Source organism: Pongo abelii, chromosome 16, assembly GCF_028885655.2.
Source record: "Pongo abelii isolate AG06213 chromosome 16, NHGRI_mPonAbe1-v2.0_pri, whole genome shotgun sequence".
NCBI classification, from domain to species: domain Eukaryota; kingdom Metazoa; phylum Chordata; class Mammalia; order Primates; family Hominidae; genus Pongo; species Pongo abelii.
In genome coordinates, this window is record NC_072001.2 from 68,359,636 (window position 1) to 68,385,044 (window position 25,409).

At 47.0% G+C, this 25,409-nt stretch overlaps 1 protein-coding gene across 7 annotated transcripts in view; it reads right to left on the reverse strand.

The window, feature by feature from the left end:
• Positions 1–2,541: 2,541 nt before the first annotated feature.
• Positions 2,542–25,409, reverse strand: part of PARP16 (poly(ADP-ribose) polymerase family member 16) — a 28,102-nt gene continuing 5,234 nt past the window's right edge. Inside the window, exons 2-6 of one of the 7 annotated variants that reach the window (XM_009249922.4) lie at positions 14,689–14,826; positions 10,956–11,162; positions 7,537–7,708; positions 5,325–5,466; positions 2,542–3,980 (exon numbers count right to left, since the gene is read on the reverse strand). In XM_009249922.4, coding sequence (XP_009248197.1) covers positions 3,845–3,980; positions 5,325–5,466; positions 7,537–7,708; positions 10,956–11,162; positions 14,689–14,826 — 795 coding nt within the window. In that variant the 3' untranslated portion in view covers positions 2,542–3,844. Of the gene's footprint in view, positions 3,984–5,324; positions 5,467–7,536; positions 7,709–10,955; positions 11,163–14,688; positions 14,827–25,409 lie in introns of all 7 variants that reach the window. The other 6 variants (XM_054532796.2, XM_024232930.3, XM_054532795.2 and 3 more) reach the window with 6 other exon arrangements.

Here is a 25,409-nt window from a genome sequence, read left to right on the forward strand (position 1 = left end):
CGAACCCTCTAGACTCCAGAGTTTGCCTTCCCCCATATCAAAACGCACCTGCTATCTCATGTCCCTCCACTAACCCTGGAGCTCCTGGAGGGCAAGACCATTCTTTATGTATCTTCTGTGCCCACAGTCATATCAGGTATTGCGTTACCATTTCTTCTTTTTGCGGGGGGGGGGGGGGGGGGTTGGAGATGGGATGTATGGGGTAGAGCAGAAAACTCAGAAAAAAAAAAAAAAAGACAGGGCTAGGTTTGAAACAAATGTTGCCAGAATGCGAGGCCCACTCCTCAGCCCTGCTCTGTAGCAGTGAGCTAATGTGACAGCAGAGTCAAGCCAAAGCAGGGGTTCGTCACTTGAGACATACGGCCAGCTCTCGGGGAACAGAATTCCTGGAAACTGCAAAAACTTCCCATCTATGCAGTCTGACTTTGTCCACATCTGCTATATTGAACTCCACTGAAACTGTTCCTGCTGAGTTTGCCAATATCTCCAATCCAGTAAATCCAACAGACACTTCTCAGGTATAACCCTGGTTCCTCAGCACCATTTGACACTGCTCATCTAGCCCTCCTCCTTGGCTTCCATGACACTTTGCTATCTCAGTCGCCTCCTATTTCTCTGGTCACTACTACTGTCTCCTTTGCAGGCTCTCTGCTCTGTTGGGCCCTTAAAAACAAGTAATAATAATAGCAGCAACTGATACATATCAGTGATTTACTCTGCCCTGGGCACTACATAAGCATCAATCCTTTTAATCCTCAAAGTAATCCTAGATCCGTTCTCCAACCACCAGCTAGAGTGATTTTTCTAAAAACCGTATCTCATCATTTTCTTGCTTAGAACCTTCTAATGGCTTTCCTCTGCCCACAGCCTTTTTTTTTTTTTTTTTTTTTGAGATGGAGTCTTGCTCTGTCGCCCAGGCTGGAGTGCAGTAGCACAATCTCGGCTCACTGCAAGCTCCGCCTCCCGAGTTCACGCCATTCTCCTGCCTCAGCCTCCCGAGTAGCTGGGACTACAGGCGCCTGCAACCATGCCCGGCTAATTTTTTTGTATTTTTAGTAGAGACAGGGTTTCACCGAGTTAGCCAGGACGGTCTCGATCTCCTGACCTCGTGATCCGCCCGTCTCGGCCTCCCAAAGTGCTGGGATTACAGGCGTGAGCCACCGCGCCTGGCCACCCACAGCTTTTAAAGTCTTTCAAGATCTGGTCCCTGTCTACCTCTCCAGCCTGATTTCTCATCACTGCCTCTTCCTTTACAACCTTCCTGCTTTTAGCTTCTCCAAGAACTTCAGGTCTTTGCATGTGCTGTTCCTACTGCCTGAAACACTTTTCCTCCACCTTTTAGCCTAGAATCAGTTCTTCTGGGGGAAGGAGATTGGTTATGTGATTGACGCTGAAATCAGTCTGCCAGGTTCAACTCCCAGCTCTGCCACATCCTAGCAATAAAACCTCGGGCAAGCTATTAAACTCTCTGGCACTGGCTGGACATAGTGGCTCACACCTGTAATTGGGAAGCTGAGGAGGGTGGATCACTTGAGGTCAGAATTTTGAGACCAGCCTGGCCAACATGGCAAAACCCTGTCTCTACTAAAAATACAAAAATGGCCGGGCATGGTGGCTCACACCTGTAATCCCAGTACTTTGGAAGGCCAAGGTGGGCAGATCACTTGAGGTCAGGAGTTCATGACCAGCCTGGCCAACACGGTAAAACCCCATCTCTACTAAAAACACAAAAATTAGCCAGGTGTGGTGGCATGCACCTGTAATCCCAGCTACTCAGGAGGCTAAGACAGGAGAATTGCTTGTACCCGGGAGGCAGAGGTTGCAGTGAGCTGAGATTGCACCACTGCACTCTAGCCTGGGTGACAGAGCAAGACTCCATCTCAAAAAAAAAAAATAAAGAAAATAAAAATAAAAATACAAAAATGAGCCAGGCATGGTGGCGTGTGCCTGTAATCCCAGCTACAGGGAGGCTAAGGCAGGGAAACTGCTTGAACCCGGGAGGCAGAGGTTGCAGTGAGCCGAGATTGCACCACTGCACTCCAGCCTGGGTGACAGAGCGAGACTCCGTCTCAAAAAAAAAAAAAAAAAAAAAAAGTGGATAAGGCCTGTTGTGAAAATTAATCAGTATAGTAAGGTGCCTTGCAATGTTACATGTGTCGCCTGAGTATTTTCTGACCCTAGACCATGTTAGGACTCCTTGCCAAGTATTTCCCTAAACTTTATAATACCATAAACTCCCAACCTCACTCTTGAAATGTTTGTCCATCTGCCCACCTTGCCAGGCTGTCAGCTCTGTGAAAGCAGGGGCTTTCTGACTTTGATCCTGCTCATATTCCTAGTGCCTGGCATACAGTAGGTACTCACGTTTGTTAAGTCATTAACTAGAAATCCAACACCTCCTAGATATCATATCCTGGTGATATATGCTCTCCAGCAAACAGCTAGTTTGAACAAGGAAGGATGGAAGATAAAGTTTTTAACAACAAGGCATATAGGGCAGACTCACACTGAGGCTGAAAGCACTCACAAAGGCAACTTAAATCATTAAGAAAATATCTTTATTTATTCTGAAATGTTCCAATAATCAAAGTAAAAACTGTGGTAGTGGCTCTTTCACAACTTTACAAATTATAGAAAAATGATTTTTCTTCTTCTTTACAGAAATCTCACTCCCAAATCGTACAGGGATCTACTATGGCTAAAACCCAGCAGGAAGAAGGGAGCAGAGAATACAGCAAGCAGGGCTCCGGCTCTCTGGGTGGCCAGAAGGCTTTTCCTACACATTAAAGCCTAGGCTGAGTCCCAAAGACCTGTGACCCCTCTGAAGGAGGCTCCATCCACATGGATCTGTGGCACACTGGGGCAGGCCTCTGTCCTGAAGGCCAGTAGGCCACAGAAGGCCTGAAAGCATGGCACTCGTGGTTGCAGGCCACAGTCAAGGCAGCTTTGTGAGAATGAGAACAGGAGGCGAGCCTATAGCTCAAATCCCTTTCTCTAAAACACAGCCAGGAAAGAGGCTGTGGACACTGGCCAAACAGTACACTAGGTTTAGAAATTTCCCCTTTTGCTCAGCTCACAAAGACTGATTTGTTAAACAGCTATTAAAAAAAAAATCAGAAAACAAACATTTGGTTCCATTTCAGCTGTAATCAGCAGTTGGTAATTTTTAGAAAAAGATGACTGGAGTTGCTCATTAAATCTGTATTTTTTATCAGGCCCCTGACTCCTTTCTTTCTCATCCATGGTTTTTTGGGGAGGGGGGTAGGTACAGCTGTAGGAGAAGGCTGTTTGTTGATTTGAGAAAACTGTTAAAATGTTTTGCACTCACATACAAAGGCTGATGGAATTCAAAAATGATCCCACTGATTTTTATGAGAAACATGACTGTTCCTTTTGGGTGTCTCAAGTCAAAACAAGGCAACCGCCTAGTGATTTATAGTTCCCACATTTTCCGCCTTCCAGAAGGCATTAGAGAAAAGGCCAACCTCCGCCAGGAGAGATTGTAAACACACCACTGACAGCTTGGACATTCTGTTTTTAAATGCAGCAGGGCTTTTTCCTTTGGCCCTGGCTGAAAAGCCAACTCCCTAGCACAGTTTAAGAAGGAGCAGATGGAAGGGCTCCCCTAAAACCTAAGAGTGAGGGACTAGTAGTCCCCGTTGACTGGAGTGTGGCTGGGAACATCATCAAAGGCAATCGATACATTTAGGGCATACGAAAATTGTCCTGTGGTCTCCCAACTGGCCCCTAGGCTCAACCCGGCCGGACATGAGGCATAGGAGGTACAGAACAAGTTACCATAAGGCACATAGTTGAGGTAGCCCCTACACCAGGCCCAGAAAGATTATTTTTTCGCACGATTCCAAAAGTGTTGGAAAGCAGAGGAGTTGATGACACTCACTATGAGCAGCAGCAGCAGATACAGGGATATCATGATGGTAAACCAATGGCTGGAAAACCAGGAGAGCTGGCTCGAAGCCCTGCTTAAGAGGGAAAAAAGAGTGGTGTTGGCAAAAAGAGAAAAACATTTTTTTTTTAAGTGTGTACAACAAGTCTGGCTCTAAGAAGACAAAATGATGAATTTCATCCTTTGCCCGAGCCATGAAATGAAGCTTCGTGCTTCCTTGCTCAAGAAACCTGGGGCTGTTTGCCCAGGCACTGACACGCCTTTCAGCAGGATATTTTCTAAATGCGCAAAGACAGCTATGCAATGAGCTCATCCCGATCTTCCCTTTTGTAGCTCCTCTTTTACCATTTACAACCCATCTTGGTATCTATAAAAATGACCTAGCTCAGGGTGTCTGCCCAGATGGTGGCAGGTGGCAGGTAATTTAGCTAAAGTCTTTTCACTTTTAGACACATGCAGATATAAATCAAAGCTAGGGAAATCCTCTTTGGCCCACTAGGAGATGATCTAAACCACCCAAGTGTGCACTAAAGAGATGCTCCAGGGAGAAGTGGAAAAGGAATGGAATTTTCAAGGATAAAAAGTTAGATGATTTTAAACCAAAGCATGATGTCACCTGGACCCAGGCACCCTATATAGATTTCCCAAATTTGGACAGGGGTCGGGAGGAAACTTTACTGGTTTATGAAGTCTGGAAGCATGGAAACCACTGGTGTGTACAAGCAGGAGTGAGGATTATTTAAAGTGACCCCTTTTCCTGTCATATCTACTCACCTGCTGCTGGCCCCTGCAAGAAGCACCATCATGGATTCCAACAATGCAACAAAATCTCAAGAGTGGCCTCCAACCCTGGTGAGCCCCACACATACTCCCACACTGCAGAGATGGAACTAGGCATCCACCAAAGCTGATAAGGTCTGAAGGCCCACATCTGCTATTGAGTTCAATGCCCTCATTTTAGAGATAAAGATGAAGCATCTCAGGTCCAGAGAGGGGCAGTCAGTGGTTCAGCAGCCACTGTGGGAAGCTACTGACCCAGCCTGTGCACAATCACACCCGGTGTCCAGTCACTGCTCTGCCTCTCAGCTTAACCTCATCGGTGGGTCTCAGACTGCAATCATGGGCCTAGTGGCTAAGGGGCCACACTGTTTGTGGCAGCCAATTTGGACTCAGTCAGTCCCTCATGCTATTTGTGTTTACCAATCTTTCTCTCTTCTCACTGGAATACAGTCCTCTTAGGGTCGGGACCACAACTTCTCCAGATCCTATCTCTCACTTCTCACCGTGTCCAGCATGGTGCTTTACATACTTGACACCTAGCGGAGGTCTAAGGCTGGGGGAGGGGAGGCTGATACCTACAACAACTAAGAAAGCCAGCACTCTGAATACAGCCATTCGTTGTTCTCCTGAACCTTACCTCTTGGGTGGCTTCTGTGAATACACCAGGAGGTACTTCACTCGCAGGAGCTGGTTATTGGTGACCACGAAGTACTTGGGAGGGATGTCTCCCCCTTCACTATGTTTGATTCTCGCTCGTCTGCGATCTATCTCCTTGGAATCTGAATAAGGAGAGTAAAACACACCTTCACTGGGGGGAAACAGAACTAAGGAAGCACATTATAAATAGAAATAAGTCAAGCCTCCTGGTGCTGAGGGGGAAGAAGGCCTGGCAGGCTGAGGAACAGACCTGTGTGTGCATGAAGCAGCACCGAAAAAAACAGAGAATCTGGCAGGCAAATCGGAGGAGGAAAAAAAGAGTAGGAAAATATAAGGGATACAAGGAAGAAAAACAAAACTCAACTGAGTGGGGAGAATAGAAGGAAGAAGCAAATTGATGGCCATAGCAAAGAAATACACTGGGACTGGGAGCTAGGAACAGGACTTGATCTGAACACGCCTCTCAACAGGCATTTTATATATATATATATATATATTTTTTTTTTTTTTTTTTTTTTTTTTTGAGATGGAGTCTTGCTTTTGTCATCCAGGCTGGAGTGCAACAGCGCAGTCTTGGCTTACTACAACCTCCGCCTCCCGGGTTCAAGCAATTCTTGTGCCTCAGCCTCCCAAGTAGCTGGGATTACAGGCGCCTGCCACCACACCTGGCTAATTTTTGTATTTTTAGTAGAAACGGGGTTTCACCATGTTGACCAGGCTGGTCTCAAACTCCGGACACCTCAGGTGATCGGCCTGCCTCAGCCTCCCAAAGTGCTGGGATTACAGGCATGAGCCACCACACCCGGCCTTAACAGGCATTTTAAATGAACCATTCTGGATTTGAGGTTCTTAGAACATTTATCTTCCACTCTTCGTACCAAGACTTGTTTTAAAACAAACAAAAAACCCTTTTCTTTTAATAACACAGAAAAGTTCTACAAAAAACTAGGAAGACCAAAGCTGCGTGACAGCAGAGGTTGGAAGGTTTTGTTTTGATGTTTAATGTCACGGTTTCCAAACTTCCTAAGAATTATAAATGCAAATATCCATGCTGTCTGATTTGGGAGGGTGGTGTCAGACCTGGGCCTGCATCTCAGAATTCCAGTTGTTTTACATTAGAGGCCAGAACAGTCAGTTTTCTGAATTCTCTTGGAACCAACAAGCCAGATCTTTTTTCTTTCTTTTTTTTTTTTTTGGATGGAGTCTCGCTCTGTTGCCCAGGCTAAAGTGCAGTGGCATGATCTTGGATTACTGCAACCTCTGCCTCCCAGGATCAAGCGATTCTCATGACTCAGTCTCCCAAGTAGCTGGGACCACAGGCACACGCCACCACACCCGGCTCATTTTTTAATTTTAGTAGAGACGAGGTTTCACCACGTTGGCCAGGTTGGTCACAAACTTCTGACCTCAGGTGATCCACCCGACTTGGCCTCCCAAAGTGCTGGGATTACAGGCGTGAGCCACACTGCACCTGGCCCCAACAAGCCAGCTCTGGAGACTGGAATGACAGTTCTGTGACTATTCTGCCTTTGAGGAGAGCCACACAGCGGTGGGGGGAGACAAGGCAAACAGTCTCAGGGACACAGTAGGGGAGTGGGATGAGGTAGCCGGCTAGTCATCACTCTCTGGAGAGCCCAGGACTCCCCAGCGCCTTGGCTGCCCTTCACATCCTGGAGGGATCTGGCACACGCCAGTGTAGATCAGAAGGTCTGGACCCAGAATCCTTTGCTTCATTTAGCAAATATTTATTGAATATCAAGTACATACCAAGGCTTTCTGCTGATACCAGGTGCCCAAGAATGAATGAGACCTCATTCCTACCTTCAAGGAGCCCACGCGCTGGCTTCATCACTCACTTTTTAAAAAAAATCAAATCTCTCCTCCTCCCGCAAAGCTTTCCCTGGCTGCTTGGACCCATCATGATTACTACTTCCTCTGAGCTGCCTCTGTAGGCCTCGTCAGCCTCCTTACCTCGCACCCCCTACCTACCCACTTGTAGTGAATGGTCTCCATTGAGTGTTCAATCTCTAAGAAGACTGCTCGCTCCTTGGGCAGGACCCTCTCCAGCACTGCCCTGGATCCAGCCCAACCCTTGGGCATGCAATGGGTGCTCTACCCAATAGCTGGGCCAGCAAGAGCCTGTACACCCAACAGAGGCCTGTAGCCCAGGTCTGGACCAAGTGCTCACTCACCCTTCTTCTTGGTTTGGCACTTGACGTCCGGATGGTCAATGACCTCACACACGGCCACACAGCTAAGGATGGGGCCGAGGAGGCTGTGCTGCCACCCGTGGCCATGGGGGCTGTATATGAGGGCCAGGCTCAAGTCACTGGTGAGGTAGGTCCCCTCTCCGAACAAGGATGTCTGCAATAGCAAGGCCAATGGAAAAGAAACATGGGTGAATGTACAGTTGGCACAGCAAGACGACACAGGTCTCTCTTCAAGAGTTGTAAACACAAAATGTACAACCCCCCCTTTTTGTCCCAGCAAGACACAGGATCAAATAATCCTGTGATATCATCACAGGGTTATCACTAAACACATTCCTGCCTGACAACACTTTAACTGATTGTGGATTTGGCCATCTGGCCTGGCAAACTAGCAGTTCCTTATGGTCACGGTTGAGTGAGAAAAGCATAGGTATAAGCATCCAAAACGACCTCGGTTTGAATCCTCCAGCAAGTGGCAAGTTATATAAACTCTCTGTGTCTCAGTTTCTAGATCTACAAAATAATGTTACTAGTAGCTCCTTTACAAGGTTGCCAATGAGGATTAAATGAGGCAATATACATAAAAGAGTGGGACACCTGGCACATGTAAATAAATGAGGGGCCAGTACTCCATTGCAGGCCTTTATGTTCTAGTATATAAAGTAATTCCTGTTACATGAATGCAGTAAGCATGGTTACTCTGATGGGCTTGAAATGCAAAGTCACATCCTTAGGTACAGGGAAGGGGTCCCACCTGAGAAGGGAGGTAATCTGAGTCATTACTTGGAAAAGAAATGAGTCTCTCACAAATAAAAACATAAAAATAAAAAATAATAAATAAATTAGAAATTAGTCTCTTAGACCAGAAACTATAACCAAATGAGGGAGGCCTATATGCGGGGCAAGGTACGTTTTACTCTTTGTATTGGTGTTGACCAAGAAAACATCTAAAAATCTAGGCAGCATCTCCCTGGTGGTGCCCTCCATGAGGAAGCATGCCAGGTGAAGGACCTGTAAGTTGAGGCTACAGCAGGCATAGTGAACGCATCTTTGCCCATGGTAGATGACCAATAATCAACCACAATTGCCAGCACAGTAATATCAAGCATGGCACTTATTCCTAATGATCCAGAATCCTCAACTTAACATTCCAGGTAGCTGCTACCAATGGATGGACATTGACACTCGAGTTGAAATTCAACTGCTATCCCTGAGCCACACTATCAGTATCTCAAGATGATAAGTGGACGTGAATAGCTCACTGAAGAATATCTTATGCTCTGGAATTGTAAAATGTCCTTTTCAGTAGCACCAGGCTTCCAAAATCCTAAATCTGTTAAGTGAAGCTTAGGGGAAATGAAACAGATCTTTGCTTGGCCTTTGGGAAGCTCTTTGCCAAGTTAGGCAGGGTCTCCATCTCTCAAAAGCTGACACAGACCTTCTCCAATGACACTGGATGCCCTCTGATCTGACCCCACATCCATTCTCTGCTTATGCCATCATGTGTTCACCCTTCCTTAGACTTGAGAACCCCACGCAAGGCTGCCATGAGCAATGGTGTACAAGAGTGGGAAGCTCAGTGTATCTCTGCCATGAAAACAGTATCAGTATCAACTGGCAGATGGACTCCCTCAAGCAAGCCCTTCATTGAAAACCCAGGCAGAGGGGCCACAGGAGGATTGATATGCTTTACCAAAGGATTTTTATAAGATGTCTCTAAGCAGCAAACTCCCTGGGGCACTAAAATAAAGGTTTAGTGTACAAGAGTATAATCTGCAGGCAACTTCTCGAGGCCAGCACCAGTGTAAAGGGGAAGCCCCCCCAGATTCCAGTAGCCTGGACATAATGGTAAGCTGAGAGCCAGTGGTGGACTGAGAGACAGTGTAAACAAGCCCGTTATCCTTAGCAAAACCCAACGACATTAACCAGATACACCAGGGAAATATCTCCAGTCTCAGGGCTGCAGCAGCCACAACTGAGCCCATGGCTCATGGAGCCAGCTCCTCACAGACAAGGCAGATACTGCTATGACTGGGGGAAAGGCCTGCAGCTCCTCCAACTACCCTAGATTCCCCTCCATCAGCATATAAAAGCAGCTACCTCTTCCTTGGTACTTAGTACACAAAAAGCCCTTTGCATACATGAACTGTTTCAATCCTCTGACATATAAGAAGGAGGGTAATGGTGTCCTTTTTTACAGATGAAGAACCCAAGGCTCAGAGAGTTTAATTTACTCAGGGCCATAGAGCTGCTAAATAAGTCTCTGTAGCTCCAGGGTCTGTCTGTAATGCTCCTCCTATACCTGAGGGGTAAAATAAATGCCTGCAGAGAAGTGGATAGGTGACTCTGTTTTGACTCATAAAAATGGGACAAAAGAAGCTCAAGCCGGGAGGGAAAGGACCTCTCCTCGGTGCATCTTGGCATATCCCTCAGTTTCTCCAAGGGTTGATTTCCTGGAGTGTGGTCCCCAAGGAAAGTGCTTCTCAAACTTCAATATGCATACAAATCACCTGGGGACCTTGTTAAAGTGTGGATTCCGATCAGGTGGTCTGGGCCTGAGATTCGCATTTCCAGCGAGCTACCAGGTGATGCAGACGCTGCTGGTTCAGGGAACACACAGAGGAGCTAGGGTTGGCTACACAGTGGGATCACCTGGAGAGCTTTTAAAGCAACTGGTGCCTGTGCTCCACTCGGAGATTGTGATTTAATTGGTCTGGGATGCAGCCAGGAATCTGGGACTTTTTATTATTTATTTATTTTATTTTTTATTTTTTGAGATGGAGTCTCACTCTATTGCCTAGGCTGGAGTGCAATGGCACGATCTCAGCTCACTGCCACCTCTGCCTCCCGGGTTCAAGCGATTCTCCTGCCTCAGCCTCCCGAGTAGCTGGGATTACAGGCACCCACCACCATGCTCAGCTAATTTTTGTATTTTTAGTAGAGATGGGGTTTCACCACGTTGGCCAGGCTGGTCTGGAACTCCCTCAGCCCCGCAAAGTCCTGGGATTACAGGCGTGAGCCACTGCGCCAGTCCTGGCCTCTAGGATTTTTAAAAGCTCCCCGAGTGATTCTAAATATGCAGCCAAGGTCGGGAACTATCTTTAAATCGATGCTTTTCAAACTATAACCAGTGCAGGAATCACCTAGAGATCTTGTTAAAATGCAGGTTCTGATTCAGAAGGTCTAGAGCGTGCCCAAGATTTTGCATTTTCATAGGCTTCCAGGTGATGCTGCCACTGCTGGTGTGCAGACCACATTTTGAGCGAGAAGTCGTTAGTAAACCTACCCAACCCCACTCTACACCCCACCTGCAAACTCCTAGGGTTCTGAATCTCCCCCTCCCCACTCTCCCACCTCCATCCCTGCTTCCCCACATCAGCAGGGTGTCCCTTAGGCCCCACCTTGTTCAGATGGCAGTGCAGGCCATTGTGGATAATGGAATGGAAGTTTTCTAGGCGGCTACCATGAAAGGCATAGATTAGGTCTCGTTCTCCTTTGGTCTCATAAAATTTGGCGTTGGCTGGGTCAAAGTACTCAATTTCAAACAGGAAGTCCGGTGCGGGAACAGGCGTGTGAGGAGCCCCAGTCAGCTTTTGGATCTTTTCAAACTTGAAAACATGAAGAGCGTCAAAATTTTATCTGGGGAGCTGGTAAATGTGCTGTAAAAATAGCCCCCTAAACTCTCAGGCTTAACTCCCATGGACTCTGCTCATGAGAACAACAGGTTTCATGAGGATAGAGACATAAGCAAACTCAGAGCTTATAGCACAAGACTGCTTTTCTTTAATAACATTTTTCCCGGCCGGGTGCGGTGGCTCACGCCTGTAATCCCAAAACTTTGGGAGGCCAAGGTAGGTGGATCATTTGAGGTCAGGAGTTTGAGACCAGCCTGACCAACATGGTGAAAACCGGTCTCTACTAAAAATACAAAATTAGCCGGGTGTGGTGGCGCACACCTTTAGTCCCAGCTACTTGGGAGGTTGAGGCAGAAGAATCACTTGAACCTGGGAGGTGGAGGTTGCAGTGAGACGAGATCATGTCACTGCACTCCAGACTGGGCAACAAGAGTGAAACTCCATCTAAAAAAGTAATAATAATAAATAATAACATTTTTCCTTACAGTAGGCTGAGAAGCATGAATTGCTCCTTCTAAGTGGAGAGCACAGGGCCGGGCGCGGTGGCTCACGCCTGTAATCCTAGCACTTTGGGCGGCTGAGGCGGGCGGATCACGAGGTCAGGAGATCAAGACCATCCTGGCTAACACGGTGGAAACCCCGTCTCTACTAAAAATACAAAAAATTAGCCGGGCGTGGTGGTGGGCGCCTGAAGTCCCAGCTACTCGGGAGGCTGAGGCAGGAGAATGGTGTGAACCCAGGAGGCAGAGCTTGCAGTGAGCCGAGATGGCGCCACTGCACTCCAGCCTGGGCTACAGAGCAAGACTCCGTCTCAAAATAAATAAATAAAATAATAATAAAAATAATAAGTGGAAATCACTTCTAATTTTCCTAATACTTTTTTTTTTTTTTTGAGACGGAGTCTCGCTCTGTCGCCCAGGCTGGAGTGCAGTGGTGCCATCTCGGCTCACTGCAACCTCTGCCCCTCCAGATTTTTTGAGCAATTCTCTGCCTCAGCCTCTGGAGTAGCTGGGATTACAAGTGCGTGCCACCACCCCTGGCTAATTTTTTTGTATTTTTAGTAGAGATGGGGTTTCACCATCTTGGCCAGGCTGGTCTTGAACTCCTGACCTCGTGATCCACCCGCCTTGGCCTCCCAAAGTGCTGGGATTACAGGCGTGAGCCACCGCGCCAGGCCACTTCCTAACACTTTTACATCTATTTCCTGCATTCTATTTTTACAACAATCTCATGATTATTGTAAAAATTCCCTCTCATCCTTGTCCATGCACCCCTCTGCAATGTGATTTTGCAGGTGGGATTCTACCAAGATCCCATCAAGAGATGGAACCTACTTCTCCACCCCTGTGGAGATACTGTGCTTGGCCATGTAACTTGCTTTGACCAATGGGACATTAATATATATATAGCAAACAGAGACTTGAGAGGGGCTTGTCTTTCTTTCTTTGCTGCTGAGAACCCCTCACCATTGTCCTGGCTTGTCTGCTATAGAGTATGAGCCTCACAGAGGAAAGCTTCCAGCATGGTGGCCATCCCAGCTGAAGCCCCAGAAATGTAAGTGAGGCCACCCTAGCTCATCCAGCCAAGCCCAGAACCACCCAACCAACCCACAAAATCATGAGAAGCAGTCAGCATTTGTTGCTGTTGTTGTTTTTGAGACAGGATCTGGCTCTGTCGCCCAGGCTGGAGTGCAGCGGTGCGATCATAGCTCATCGCAGCCTTGAACTCCCTGGGTTCGAGCAATCCTCTATCCTCAGTTTCTTGAGTAGCTGGGACTATAGGTGCAACTACTATGTGCACCTAATTCTTAAATTTTTCGTAGAGAGAGGGTCTTGCTATGTTGCCCAGGCTGGTCTTGAACTCCAGCCTCAAGCAATCCTCCCACCTCAGCCTCCCAAAGTACTAGGATTACAGGCGCAAGCCACTGCCCCCTAGTCTGTTTCAGTGGTTTTTTTTTTTCTTTTTTTTTTTTTTTTTTTTGAGATGGAGTCTTTGTCTCTCAGCCTAGAGTGCAGTGGCATGACCTCGGCTCACTGCAGCCTCCACCTCCCAGGTTCAAGCGATTCTCCTGCCTTAGCCTCCCGAGTAGCTGGGATTACAGGCATGTGCCACAATGCCTGGCTAATTTTTGTATTTTTATTAGAGATGAAGCTTCATCATGTTGGCCAGGCTGGTCTTGAACTCCTGGCCTCAAGTGATCCGCCTGCCTCGCCCTCCCAAAGTGCTGGAATTATAGGCGTGAACTTGTAGAGTTTAGTATTATTCGGAATGGGGACTGTAGACCTGTGAATTTCCTCTCTATAGTGGTTACACCTATAGTCCCAGTTACCCAAGACAAGCCAGGACAATGGACCACACCTGGCCCATTTTAGTGGTTTTCTTTTTTTTTTTTTTTTTTTTTTTTTGAGATAGAGTCTTGCACTGTTGCCCCGGCTGGAGTGCAGTGGCAGCATCTTGGCTCACTGCAACCTCCGCCTCCCGGCTTCAAGCGATTCTCCTGCCTCAGACTCCCAAGTAGCTGGGATTACAGGCTCCCGCCACCATGCCCAGCTAATTTTTTGTATTTTTAGTAGAGACGGGGTTCCACTCTGTTGGCCAGGCTGGTCTCAAACTCCTGACCTCATGATCCGCCCACCTCGGCCTTCCAAAGTGCTGGGATTACAGGCATGAGCTACCGCGCCCGGCCAGTGGTTTTCAAATAGTAGGTCACAGACCAAAGCCAGTCTGTGGCAAAGTTTTCTCTGGATTATGACTGAATGAGCAAAATAAGGGCAATATAACAGATATATTGATGTAAGGTTGCCATGTACCTTTCTTTGGAAGAACTGTTCTTCATTCTGAAGTCAAGGCCATCTTCCTTTCTTAGTACTATAATATCCTTTTATAAAATGATGATACATGGTAGGCTAACATACTTACTTGGGCAATACAAAAAGTTGACAATCCTGGGTCCCAATACCCCACAGTTTAACAGAAATTTAACTGGTCCACAATCAAAAGTCTAGGAGCTATTTATTGCCTTATCTACTTTAGCACCCAACATCTAGTGGGTGCTTGATGCCCATATGAGTGAGGTTAGAATAAATGAATGAATAAATTTGAATTCAACAGATGACAACAGTGAAACCCAGAGATTCACTAGAGATTCACTAGGAATTAGCCACCCAGCCTGGACCTGAATACAGATCTCCTGACTCCCACTCCAGGGCTCTTTATGGTATTTTAACATCTAACACAGAGGTACTGAAATGCGCCTGGTACCTACTCAAGGTCACACAGCTGAGATGAGACAGAACTCAGCTTTGTACAGCCAGTGGGAAAGCTCCTGGGCCTGACTCCAGACACAGAACTAGAAAGTCTAAAGGTGAGGACCAGGAATCTGCATTCTCAAGCTGCCCAGGTCACTGGTACACAGGGAAGTCTCAGAGCCACTGGATTCAGTGCTGTCCTAGAGCCCTTAGGCCCCTAAAATCTGTGATGCTATGGACCAAAGTCTCACCTCTGCCTTCCCTGCACTGTGGATTGTCAGGACCTTTGAGGATAAAATCCAGCTCACCAGGTCCCAGGCCCGTTTGTGGTTGTCTCCGGAGGACTGGAGAAGTTCTTTCAGGTTAGGTAACTTGCTGGCATCTGCGAGCTGAAGCGACGGAACTTCCATTAGCAAGGATCCCGGACACAGTGATAATCAGGGGCCCTCTAGTGGGAAGGCAGGCAATGTTCACTTGTTGCACGTCTCAAGGGATCTCCTGAGAGGAAATTCACCGGTCTACAATCCCCTTTCCAAATAATACTAAACTTTACAAGCTCTAAAATCTGAAAGGTTTTTTTTTTGGTGGGTTTTTGTTTTGTTTTGTTTTTGAGACAGGGTCTCACTCTGTTGCCCAGGCTGGAGAGCAGTGGCATGATCTTGGCTCACTACAGCCTCTGCCTCCTAGGTTCAAGCAATTCTCCCACCTCAGCCTCCCGAGTAGCTGGGACTACAAGCGCGCGCCACCACGCCTGGCTACTTTTCATATTTTTTGGTAGAGATGGGGTTTCACCATGTTGGCCAGCCTGGTCTGGAGCTCCTGACCTCAAGTGATCCGCCTGCCTCGGCCTCCCAAAGTGCTGGGATTACAGGCGTGAACCACCATGCCCAGCCTTGGTGGTTTTTTTTTTTTTTTTAATTCTTTAGGTACCAAACCTGACCTGAGCTGATGTGAGGTTTAATCTTTACCTATCCCCTTCCTGTTAGGATCGATGCATTCTGCTGCAGGAATATTAACATGCCATGAGTATGGCATGCCACCCACTAGAGGTGTGACTGAATACATGATATACGCACATGTGAGTAAAGCACTACATTACAAAGCCTTTTCCTTTCTGTGTGAGAATTAGTTAACTTGTTAAGTTGTTCCCCTGGAGACTGGATAAAGGTAGTATGACAACTACATACGTAACCAGGCAACACTGCTTAAGGTAAAAATGACCCAGCATGGTACACGGCATCTGGCCTGGGAGGAACTGTAAATGGGGAATGCATAACTTTGGGTTTCCCAGAGTGTGACAATGTTTTGTTGGAACACTGGCAGCTTTGTTGATGACATTCTCATGAGTGAGACCAGCCTCTGAGGAAAATGGAGCTTCACTTAGGCCAGAGCAGTTCCTGCACCCACCCTATGTGGATCTCATCTCTTTACTCCCAAGTTTTCACTTTTGGGGGCAAAGATTAGCTCTTGGACCTCTATGTGGACCACTGCAAGAACTTCCACAGAAACAGAGCGCCTGATACTGTGCTGCTAAAAGCTGTCATCAGTCCTAGAGCCTTTGGATTTAGGCTGATGTCCCGTGGGACCTGTGATAGGACTCAGCCTAGTTGTCATTGCAGCACATTATTTACCATTCTAAAATCAGGAAGAATCGGAATCCTGAAACATATTCAGTGCCAGGATTTCTGATAAGGGACTGGGGACTCGGACTAACAGATAGCAACAAAGTGTCTGTAGCTTTTGCTCAGAAGTTATGACTGACTAGAGGTCAAACCTCTCCAGCATGGCATTTAAACACCTCTAGCCTAATCTCAACCCCTTACCATCCCCTCCATTACAGACTGGTTCTATCCAGGAACATGTCTTGTTCCAAGAATACCCCTTCCCCCACCTCTACTACCCAGGCACTTGTGGTCCAAGAGACCACCCTCTCCTCTAAGCCCCTAAAGCCCATTGCCCCAGTTCTCCCTTCCGAGTATGGCCAGACACCTGGAGGTCAAGAACTGTCTTGTGTTTTTTCAATTCTCCTCTTTCCTGGATGCAGAGGAAAGAGCACGAACTGTGGAATCAAATCTCAGTCGGAATCTCTGTTGAGCTTCTATCTCCTCTCCAACAAGGCAACCTCTACCTCGACATGGGGCTGTCAGGAAGATTGAAGGTCACAGAATCTCAGGGCTTGGTCTATACACGTCCACTTCTTTTCTTTCCACTTACATTTCTCCCCAGACAACACTGTCCTCCCAAACCCTGGCAACCTTTCCTTCTGTTTTGCAAGGGATGTAGTTGGCACTTCAAGAATACCTGTGGTGGCCGGGCGTGGTGGTTCACACCTGTAATCCCAGCACTTTGGGAGGCTGAGGGGGGCAGGTCATGAAGTCAAGACATTGAGAGCATCCTGACCAACATGGTGAAACCCCATCTCTACTAAAAATACAAAAATTAGTTGGGTGTGGTGGTACGTGCCGGTAGTCCCAGCTACTCGGGAGGCTGAGGCAGAAGAATCACTTGAACCCAGGAGGCGGAGGTTGCAGTGAGCCAAGATGGCACCACTGCACTCCAGCCTGGTGACAGAGAGAGACTCCGTCTCAAAAAAAAAAAAAAGAATACCTGTGGTTCTTTTCCATTTTTCTAGAAAATTGACTGTTACTGACTTTGGGAGTTTTTCTTAGCTCTGTAGTTGAAAATTAGAAACAGAGCCAGGTGTGGGGGCTCATGCCTATAATCCTAGCTACTCAGGAGGCTGCGGTGGATTTCTTTAGGCCAGGAGTTAGAGACCAGCTAGGGAAACACAGTGAGATGGCTCTAAAAATAAATAAATAAAAAGAAAATTAAAAACATCTTAGGGCCACTTTATTTCTATTTCCAGAGATTCAATCAATAGCCTCATATATTGTAATAAAACTAACTCAGGTTGGGTGCAGTGGCTCATACCTGTAATCCCAGCACTTTGGGAGACTGGGGTGGGCGGATCACTTGAGGTCGGGAGTTTGAACCAGCCTGACCAGCATGAGAAACCCCGTCTCTACTAAAAATACAAAATTAGCCGGGCGTAGTGGCACATGCCTGTAATTCCAGCTACTCGGGAGGCTGAGGCAGGAAAGTCGCTTGAACCCAGGAGGTGGAGGTTGCGGTGAGCCGAGATCGCGCCATTGCACTCCAGCCTGGGCAACAAGAGCAAAACTCCATTTCAAAAAAAAAAACACCAACTATCTCTACAGGCCTCATGAGGTATCAGTGAAAATCTAATATTTATTAAAAGAAAAAATTTTTTTGGAGACAGGGTCACGCCCTGTTGCCCAGGCTGGAGCGCAGTGGCACAAACACGGCTCACTGCAGGATCCATTCCACCCCCACCCGAAGTGATTCTCCTGCGTAGCTGGGACTATAGGCACATGCCACCATGCCCAGCTAATTTTTTTTATTTTTAGTAACGATGAGGTCTTGCTATGCTGCCCAGGCTGGTCTCAAACTCATGAACTCAAGTGATCCTCCTGCCTCAGCCTCCCAAAGTGCTGGGATTACAGGCATGAGCCACCAAGCCCAGCCTACTTTTTTTTTTTTTTTTTTTTTTTTTTGATAATGGATGTGTGAGCCTGGGCACAGTGCCCTACGCCTGTAATCCCAGCACTTTGGGAAGCTGAGGCGGGCAGAGCTCTTCAGTTCAGGTGCTCAAGACCAGTACGGGCAACATGGCGAAACCGCATGTCCACAAAACAAAACAAAGAAACAACAACAAAAAAATTAGCCGGGCGTGGTGGTGTATACCTGTAATCCTGGCTACTTGGGCTGAGGTGGATCGCTAGAGCCTGGGAGGTAGCGGATGCAGTGAGCCATGATCGTCCTACTGGACTCTGGCCTGGGTGACAGAGTGAAACCCTGTCTCAAAAAAAAAAAAAAAAAAAAAAGGATGCGTGGAGTGTAAATGCTCCATGAGTATTAGTGCTATTTCTATGCCTTGCTTACTGTTCCACCCCGCCTGCTTCATCCCAAGGCTGCATGGCCTTGCATGATTCAGGGAGCATTTACTAAGCATCTACTTTGTGCCAGGCCCTGTGCTTATAGGAGGGGGCATTAGATTTAAAATAGGCCCCTTAATCAAGTGAGGAGGCAGAAAGGTAAATAATAATGACTTAAAAGTATTCATTGTCGCCAGGGTTGGTGGTTCATGCTTGTAATGCCAGCACTTTGGGAGGCCGAGGCAGGCGGATCACCTGAGCTCAGGAGTTCAAGACCAGCCTGGCCAACATGGCAAAATCCTATCTCTACTAAAAATATAAAAGTTAGATGAGCGTGGTGGCAGGCGCCTGAATCCCAGCTACTCTGGAGGCTGAGGCAGGAGAATCCCTTGAACTCGGGAGGCAGAGGTTGCAGTGAGCCAGTGAGCCATCACTGCACTCCAGCCTGGGTGACACAGCGAGACCCTGTCTCAAAAAAAAAAAAAAAAAAAAAAAGCATTCACTGCCATAACAAAGTTGGATACAAACTACTAAGAGGACAAGGTGGGACTTCTGTTGGGTAGGGGCTAAAGGAAAAGGGGGTGGGGTTGGGACCAGCTTCACAGAGGAGGTACTGTATGATCTGGGTTTGCTATACGAAACCACAGAAGTATGAAAGCGCAGCATGTAGCTGGGGAAGTGGGTGGTGGCATGGTTAACTGTGCAGTTCTCCCAGGCATCTGGGGCTCTATTCCTCTACTAGCTATGTGACCTTGAGTGAGGTTTGACTTCCTGTGTCTCAGCTTTCTCAAATACATAATTGGGATAATATTAGTAGCTACTTCATAGGGTCCCAGTGGAGATTAATCAAGTTAAACAAGTGCTCAAACCAACAGGAAAGTATTAAGTACTCTAATGTTAGTGTGACTGCCATGACTGTCATCATTAACAACAGGTGATTCTGTGTGGGGAAGTGGTTGCCAAGAGGAAGAGTGGGAAGGTGACCTCAAATGAGGTCATCTCAAATGATCCTGTGAAGGACCTTGTACTCCACTTGGGAACCCCAAGCTTTGTTCTGTAGGTTATATACAGAGTCACTGAAGACACATCCCAAATGGTGTACCCTCAGGTAGCTACCCATACAGGACTGCTGCCTGCATGGTCCAAAGGGCACTCATCACCCTTCCTTCTTTTCTATTCCTTGTTATCTCAGAGCCAGAGCTGAGTCATCTTCTCTCCCAAGATTACTACTATTCCCATTACTCCTCTCCTCAAAGCCTACCTGTGAGTCACAGCCCCTGCCAACAGTCCATATCTAGGCCCAGAGAGCCCCCACAAAAGGACAGTCAACTAGCCAGGCGCCTTTCAGGGACTCAGTCTGGACAAAGGGGAGAGACGCCTCCTAGCTCCAAGCTGGACCCAGGCCTCTTCTAGGCCCTCCTACTGCATCTGCCCAGACAGGGTCCCTGCTGCATCCTGCCCTCCTTGCTCCCCACCATCTGTCCACACTCTTTAACTCCTCAACTGACCTTCTTTATGTCCCATTTCACTTTTCGTGTTACTCTGAAAAATAAATCTGCTTCAACAATTTAATAGGATTCTTCCTCTTGTGACTAAAACCTGAATGCATTTTAGCAGGGCCTTTTGGGAACCAGGCACACAGGTAGGGTTGCCATTTAAAATACGCTCTGCCCGGTTAAATTTGAATTTCGGATAAACAACAACAACAACAACAAAAAGACCTATTTTTTTTTTTTTAAAGATGGAACGGGGTCTCACTCTGTCACCCAGGCTGGAGTGCAGTGGCAAGATCACAGCTCACAGCAGCCTTGACCTTCCAGGCTCAAGCAATCCTCCCACCTCAGCCTCCAGAGTAGCTGGGACTAAAGGTATGTGACATCATGCCCAGCTAATTTTTTGTACAGACAGGGTTCCACCATGTTGCCCAGGCTGGTCTCAAAACTCCTGGGCTCACGCAATCCACCAGCCTCAGCCTCACAAAGTGCTAGGATTACAGGCATGAGCCACTGTGTTCAGCCAACAAATTTTTTTTTAGTATAAATAACCCATGCAATATTTGGGACATATTTATACTTAAAATCCCAGCAATCTGGGAGGTCGAGGTGGGTGGATCACCTAAGGTCAGGACTTTGAGACCAGCCTGGCCAACATGGTGAAACCCTGTCTCTACTAAAAATACAAAAAATTAGCCAGGCGTGGTGGCGGACACCTTTAGTCCCAGCTACTTGGGAGGCTGAGGCAGGAGAATCACTTGAACGGGGATGTGGATGTTGCAGTGAACCGAGATCACACCACTGCACTCCAGCCTGGGCAACAAGAGTCAAACTTCATCTAAAAAAAAAAAAATTATTGGTTGCTCATCTGAAATTCAAATTTAACTAGATGGCCTATATTTTTATTTGCTAAATCTAGTAATCTTACCCTTAATAAGGCCCTTAGGAATCCAGTCTGGCCTCTTTGCTTAACAGTACCTCCTGCCACTAACTTCCTCCCCACCCCCAATGCTATTCCTCACATGACCTGTGGCTTTCTTCCTCTGTGCTTCTGTGGCTGCCTAGCATGACATTCCACTGAGTCTTCAAGGTCAGCAGTCACCTCCCACGTGAAGCCTTCCCTGACCACCTACAATCTCTGTACTCAATAATTGTATTCTATGTTCAGCAATTACAGCAGAGCCCCATGTTGGTACCTGACCCTCTGGGGCCAACTCAAATCCGGTTGGGACAAACACTCCCTGAGGCCAACCACATCTTACTTACCCTGGAGCCCCATGCCAGCCTGGAACCTGGCATGAAGTTAAGAACAAAAGAGTAATAGCTACTATTTATTTGAACCCTTACAGGTGCCAGCCAGCAGAATAAATGCTTTGCATGAATTTATTCTGTTATTTCATGTTATTCTCATAACCTGTTTTGAAGATGAGGAAACTGAGGCTTGGAGATGCTCAGCACCTTGCCTAGGGGCACACAGCTATTCAGTGGCAGGGTAGGGATATGACGCCAGGTGGCCCGACTCCAGAGTCTATTCTCCTGCCACACCCTCCTACCAAATGAATGGACAAATTTAGTGGTGGACTGAGTATTTTAGCCCAAAGGAACAATTCCGGCAGAACTTTTAAGAGACTGCTTTGGGAAGCTAATCAGGTATGATATTGGAATTCCCCCCAATCCCAAAATAATATAACTGAGATAACTACTGGCTGTGCCTAAGCCAAAGGTAGGGAGAAAGATGTATGTAATATGCAGTATAGGGGTATGTGGAAGAAATCACCATCTAGGCAAGCATTCTGAATCACACGTCAGTACATGGCAGTGGAAGACATTTGCCAACTGGATCCAGGAGAATAATTGTTCAAGAGGAAGGCAGGTATTTCCAGGGATAGGGAGGATTTCCTACTCCAGGTGGGAAAGAGCACGGCAGATGGGCAGAGAAGTGAGCAAAGTGTGTCCCAAAAAGTGCTCCTGGGCTCAAATGTCCCCCAGGGCCTGAGAGGTAAAGAAAATGAGTAACAGGGGAGCCCGGGAAAGAGTTGTGAAGACTGTGTTGAACTGGTGACTCCGGCCTCCATTAGTCACCTAAGGCCAACCAACCCTGAGCTCCAACTGCTTCCTGCCCTAGGGCAACCTCCACCAAAGGTGGTAAGGCCTCAGATTTTTGTTTCAAAAAGAAATCAACAAGCTGTCTTTTTAATTTCCCAATTTCTAAAAAGCTAGAGGACAAACAAAACCCGTCAGCTCACAGGCAACACATCTGCAGCCTCTGCTATGGGGACTAAGGAAGGATATAGCTGGAGAGACAGTTGGGGGAATCTGAATGGTGAGCAGAGCTGAGAGCCTCAGGGGTTTGGGAAGAGAAGCGTCTTAGGAAAGAGGTAGTTCGGGTGAATAGGCCTCACAGAGGAAAGAGAGGACCAATGAGCTACAAGGAGGCAACTCAACCTCCTTGCTTGGAGCAGGAGCAATCACCTAGATCACAAGCTCCTGGGGAGGAAGTGGCCCAGGAATCTGTGTTTACAGATGTGGGTACAAGTGATTCTTATCATCAGGAAAAGCTGGAGATACTCAGGTTTAGATCTTAGACAATGTTGTCCTAGAAAGGTGCGGCAGCAGGAAAGAACAAACATCTGAAAAACATACTTGTCTAGGAAAGTGTCAGAGGTCACAGTTACTAGACGTGGGTGGAGGTGCTGAGAGGGAAATGAACCAAAGGTCTGCCAAGGTCACCATTTTCGGGACCACGGTGACACCCAGAACAGTGGGGCAGGGGCGATGAGTGGAGCTGGAAGGCTGCTGAAATGAAGGCTGAAGAGGTGGACACCACAGGTACAATTTGCTTTGCACAAACCTACAGTATGAAAGGCCAGATTTGCCAAAACAGATTAGGGATCAGAGTCTACAAAAGAACTCTTCACAGGAGGAGCCAGCATGGGGACCCTAAAGGGTTCTCCTAGGAAGCAGGGGTTCTCCTAGGAACTTTTAAAAGTCCTAGTGCCTGGGAGCAAGAGTGGTGTGCCATCACCACATCCAGTGATTAGCTGACGGTGATGAAGATAATAATAAAACCTACAACCCTGAGCTGTTAGGAGGATTAAATGAGCTACGTGTAGAAATAGCTCAGGACAGTGCCACACAAACAGTAAGTGCTATTAGTGTGGTACAGGTGTTGGTTGCTATATTATCAATCAAATGCCCTCTCTCTGCTGCTGCTCACCAATCTGCTGAGGAAAGGTCTGCATTTCTGGGATGGTTGTAAGGAAAGAGATGGCTGGTCCTAGAGGGATGGATCCCACCCCTTCATCCTCCATATCACCATTCCCATTAGCTGATATCTTTCTAGACACATACCTACCCACTGACAGTCACATAATATTATATGTATCTATGTCCGTATCCGTATATTTTCAGACCTGTGTACTTTTTCTCCTCCACTCTTCAGATGCCATCTTTGAGAGGAGAAGAGAAATAAAAAGGTAATCTGAGAGATCAAGAATCTTACCTTGAGATATCAAGTATAGACCTAATAGGCACTTTTATTATTAACAAATCTAATTGTTATCATTTCCTCACCATCCAGCAGGTATGGGTGCTCATGAAAATGATCAAATCAGTTAATAGAAAAATAGAAAAGCTACATATTATCTGTAAGCAAACAAACAAAAAATCTCAATGCCCAGGCTGCACTTTAAACCAATCAAATCAGAATCTCTGAGGTTGGGGCTCAGACGTCAGGGTTTTTTTTTCCTTAGTTTCCCGCGTGATTTCAATGACAGCCAAGGTTGAGAGGCTTGTAAAGAATGATCTTTCCAAACTGGGCTCAGTGACACAACTCCTGCTTGAGACCAGGAGTTTGTAGACCAGCTAGGCAACATAGCGAGACTCCTGCCTTTTTCTTTTAATCCAATAATAATAATAACGATCTTCCCCAGTTAATGTCAATATTCAATTTCCAATATGGAAATAAGCATCGAAAGCCTTCCTTAGAAAGGTTAGCCATGAGCCGGGTGCAGTGGCTCACGCCTGTAATCCCAGCACTTTGGAAGGTTGAGACAGGCGGATTGCTTGAGTCCAGGAGTTTGAGACCAGCCTGGGCAACATGGTGAAACCCCATCTCTACTAAAAATACAAAAATTAGCCAGGTGTAGTGGTATGTGCCTGGAGTCCCAGCTACACGGGAGGTTGACGTAGGAGGATCGCTTGAGCCCGGGAGGCAGGTTGCAGTGAGCCAAGATCACACCACTGCACTCCAAACAGGGAAACAGAGCAAGAACCCATCTCAAAAAAAAAAAAAAAAAAAATTAGCCATGGACCAGCAATTTCACCTCTCAGAATGTATCCAAGAAGACAACAACAGATATAAACAATGATTAATGTAGAAGGATGTTTATCAAAGTATTATTTATAAAAGCAAAATTTTAAAATTATAAAGAAACCCAAAGGAAGGACTCCTAACTGCTAGGGAGTGGAGGCACAGAATAAGGTGGAAATTTCAGGTGTATCTTAAAGGATGAGAGGGAGTTTGCTTCAACAAAGATGGGAATGGCATTAGGAGGGGTCAGGACAGAGAGGAGCTTATATGTGCTTTAACCCAGACACTGGGGAGTCATGGTGTCTAGACAGTGCAAGCCAGAAACCAGAAAGAAGGGAAAAAAAGAGAAAGACTCCTTACTCCTCCAGGACAAGGAGGCCCAATTAGAGCAGTTTGGCACCCCAAATGAGAACAAGGTAAGCTTCATGCAGTGCTTTTCAGACTTCACTATGTGTACAAATTGCCCAGATTTGTGAAAATGCAGATCCTGACTGGATAGGTCTGAGGCAGGGCCTGCTTTTCTAGTGAGCACCCAGGTGAGGCTCATGTTGCTGGTCCTCAACCACACTAAGCAGCGAGGGCCTGGAGCTAACACAAAGGAGCCATTCCCACACACTTCCCACCCCCAGAAAGGGTCTACAGGCTAATGGAGAACCAGAACATGCTATTTCGGGAGGGAAAACAGAACAAAAAACTTTGCAGGTGTGACTCTGTCAAGTGATAAACCTGAAGTTTGGAGGCCAATGGTTAAGGGGTACAGGGAATCCCAAGAATGTTACAGGTTCTCTCATCCAACCCTGGTCCCAAAAAACAAGGTGAGAAATCCTGAGCCTGGGTATTCAGCACACACACAATGTGATTCCTCAAACATTTGATATGTACTTCCCAGGCCAGGCACTGGAAATACCAAGAGCTCCCAGTGTAAAATCAGAGAGCTGGCCAGGCGCGGTGGCTCATGCCTGTAATCCCAGCAGTTTGGGAGGCCGAGGAGAGTGAATCACCTGAGGTCAGGAGTTCAAAACCAGCCTTGACCAACATGGTGAAACCCTATCTCTACTAAAAATACAAAAATTAGCTGGGCATCATGGCATCTGCCTATAATCCCAACTACTAGGGAGACTGAGGCAGGAGAATCGCTTGAACCCAGGAGGCAGAGGTTGCAGTGAGCCGAGACTGCGCCATTGCACTCCAGCCTGGGCAACAAGAGGGAA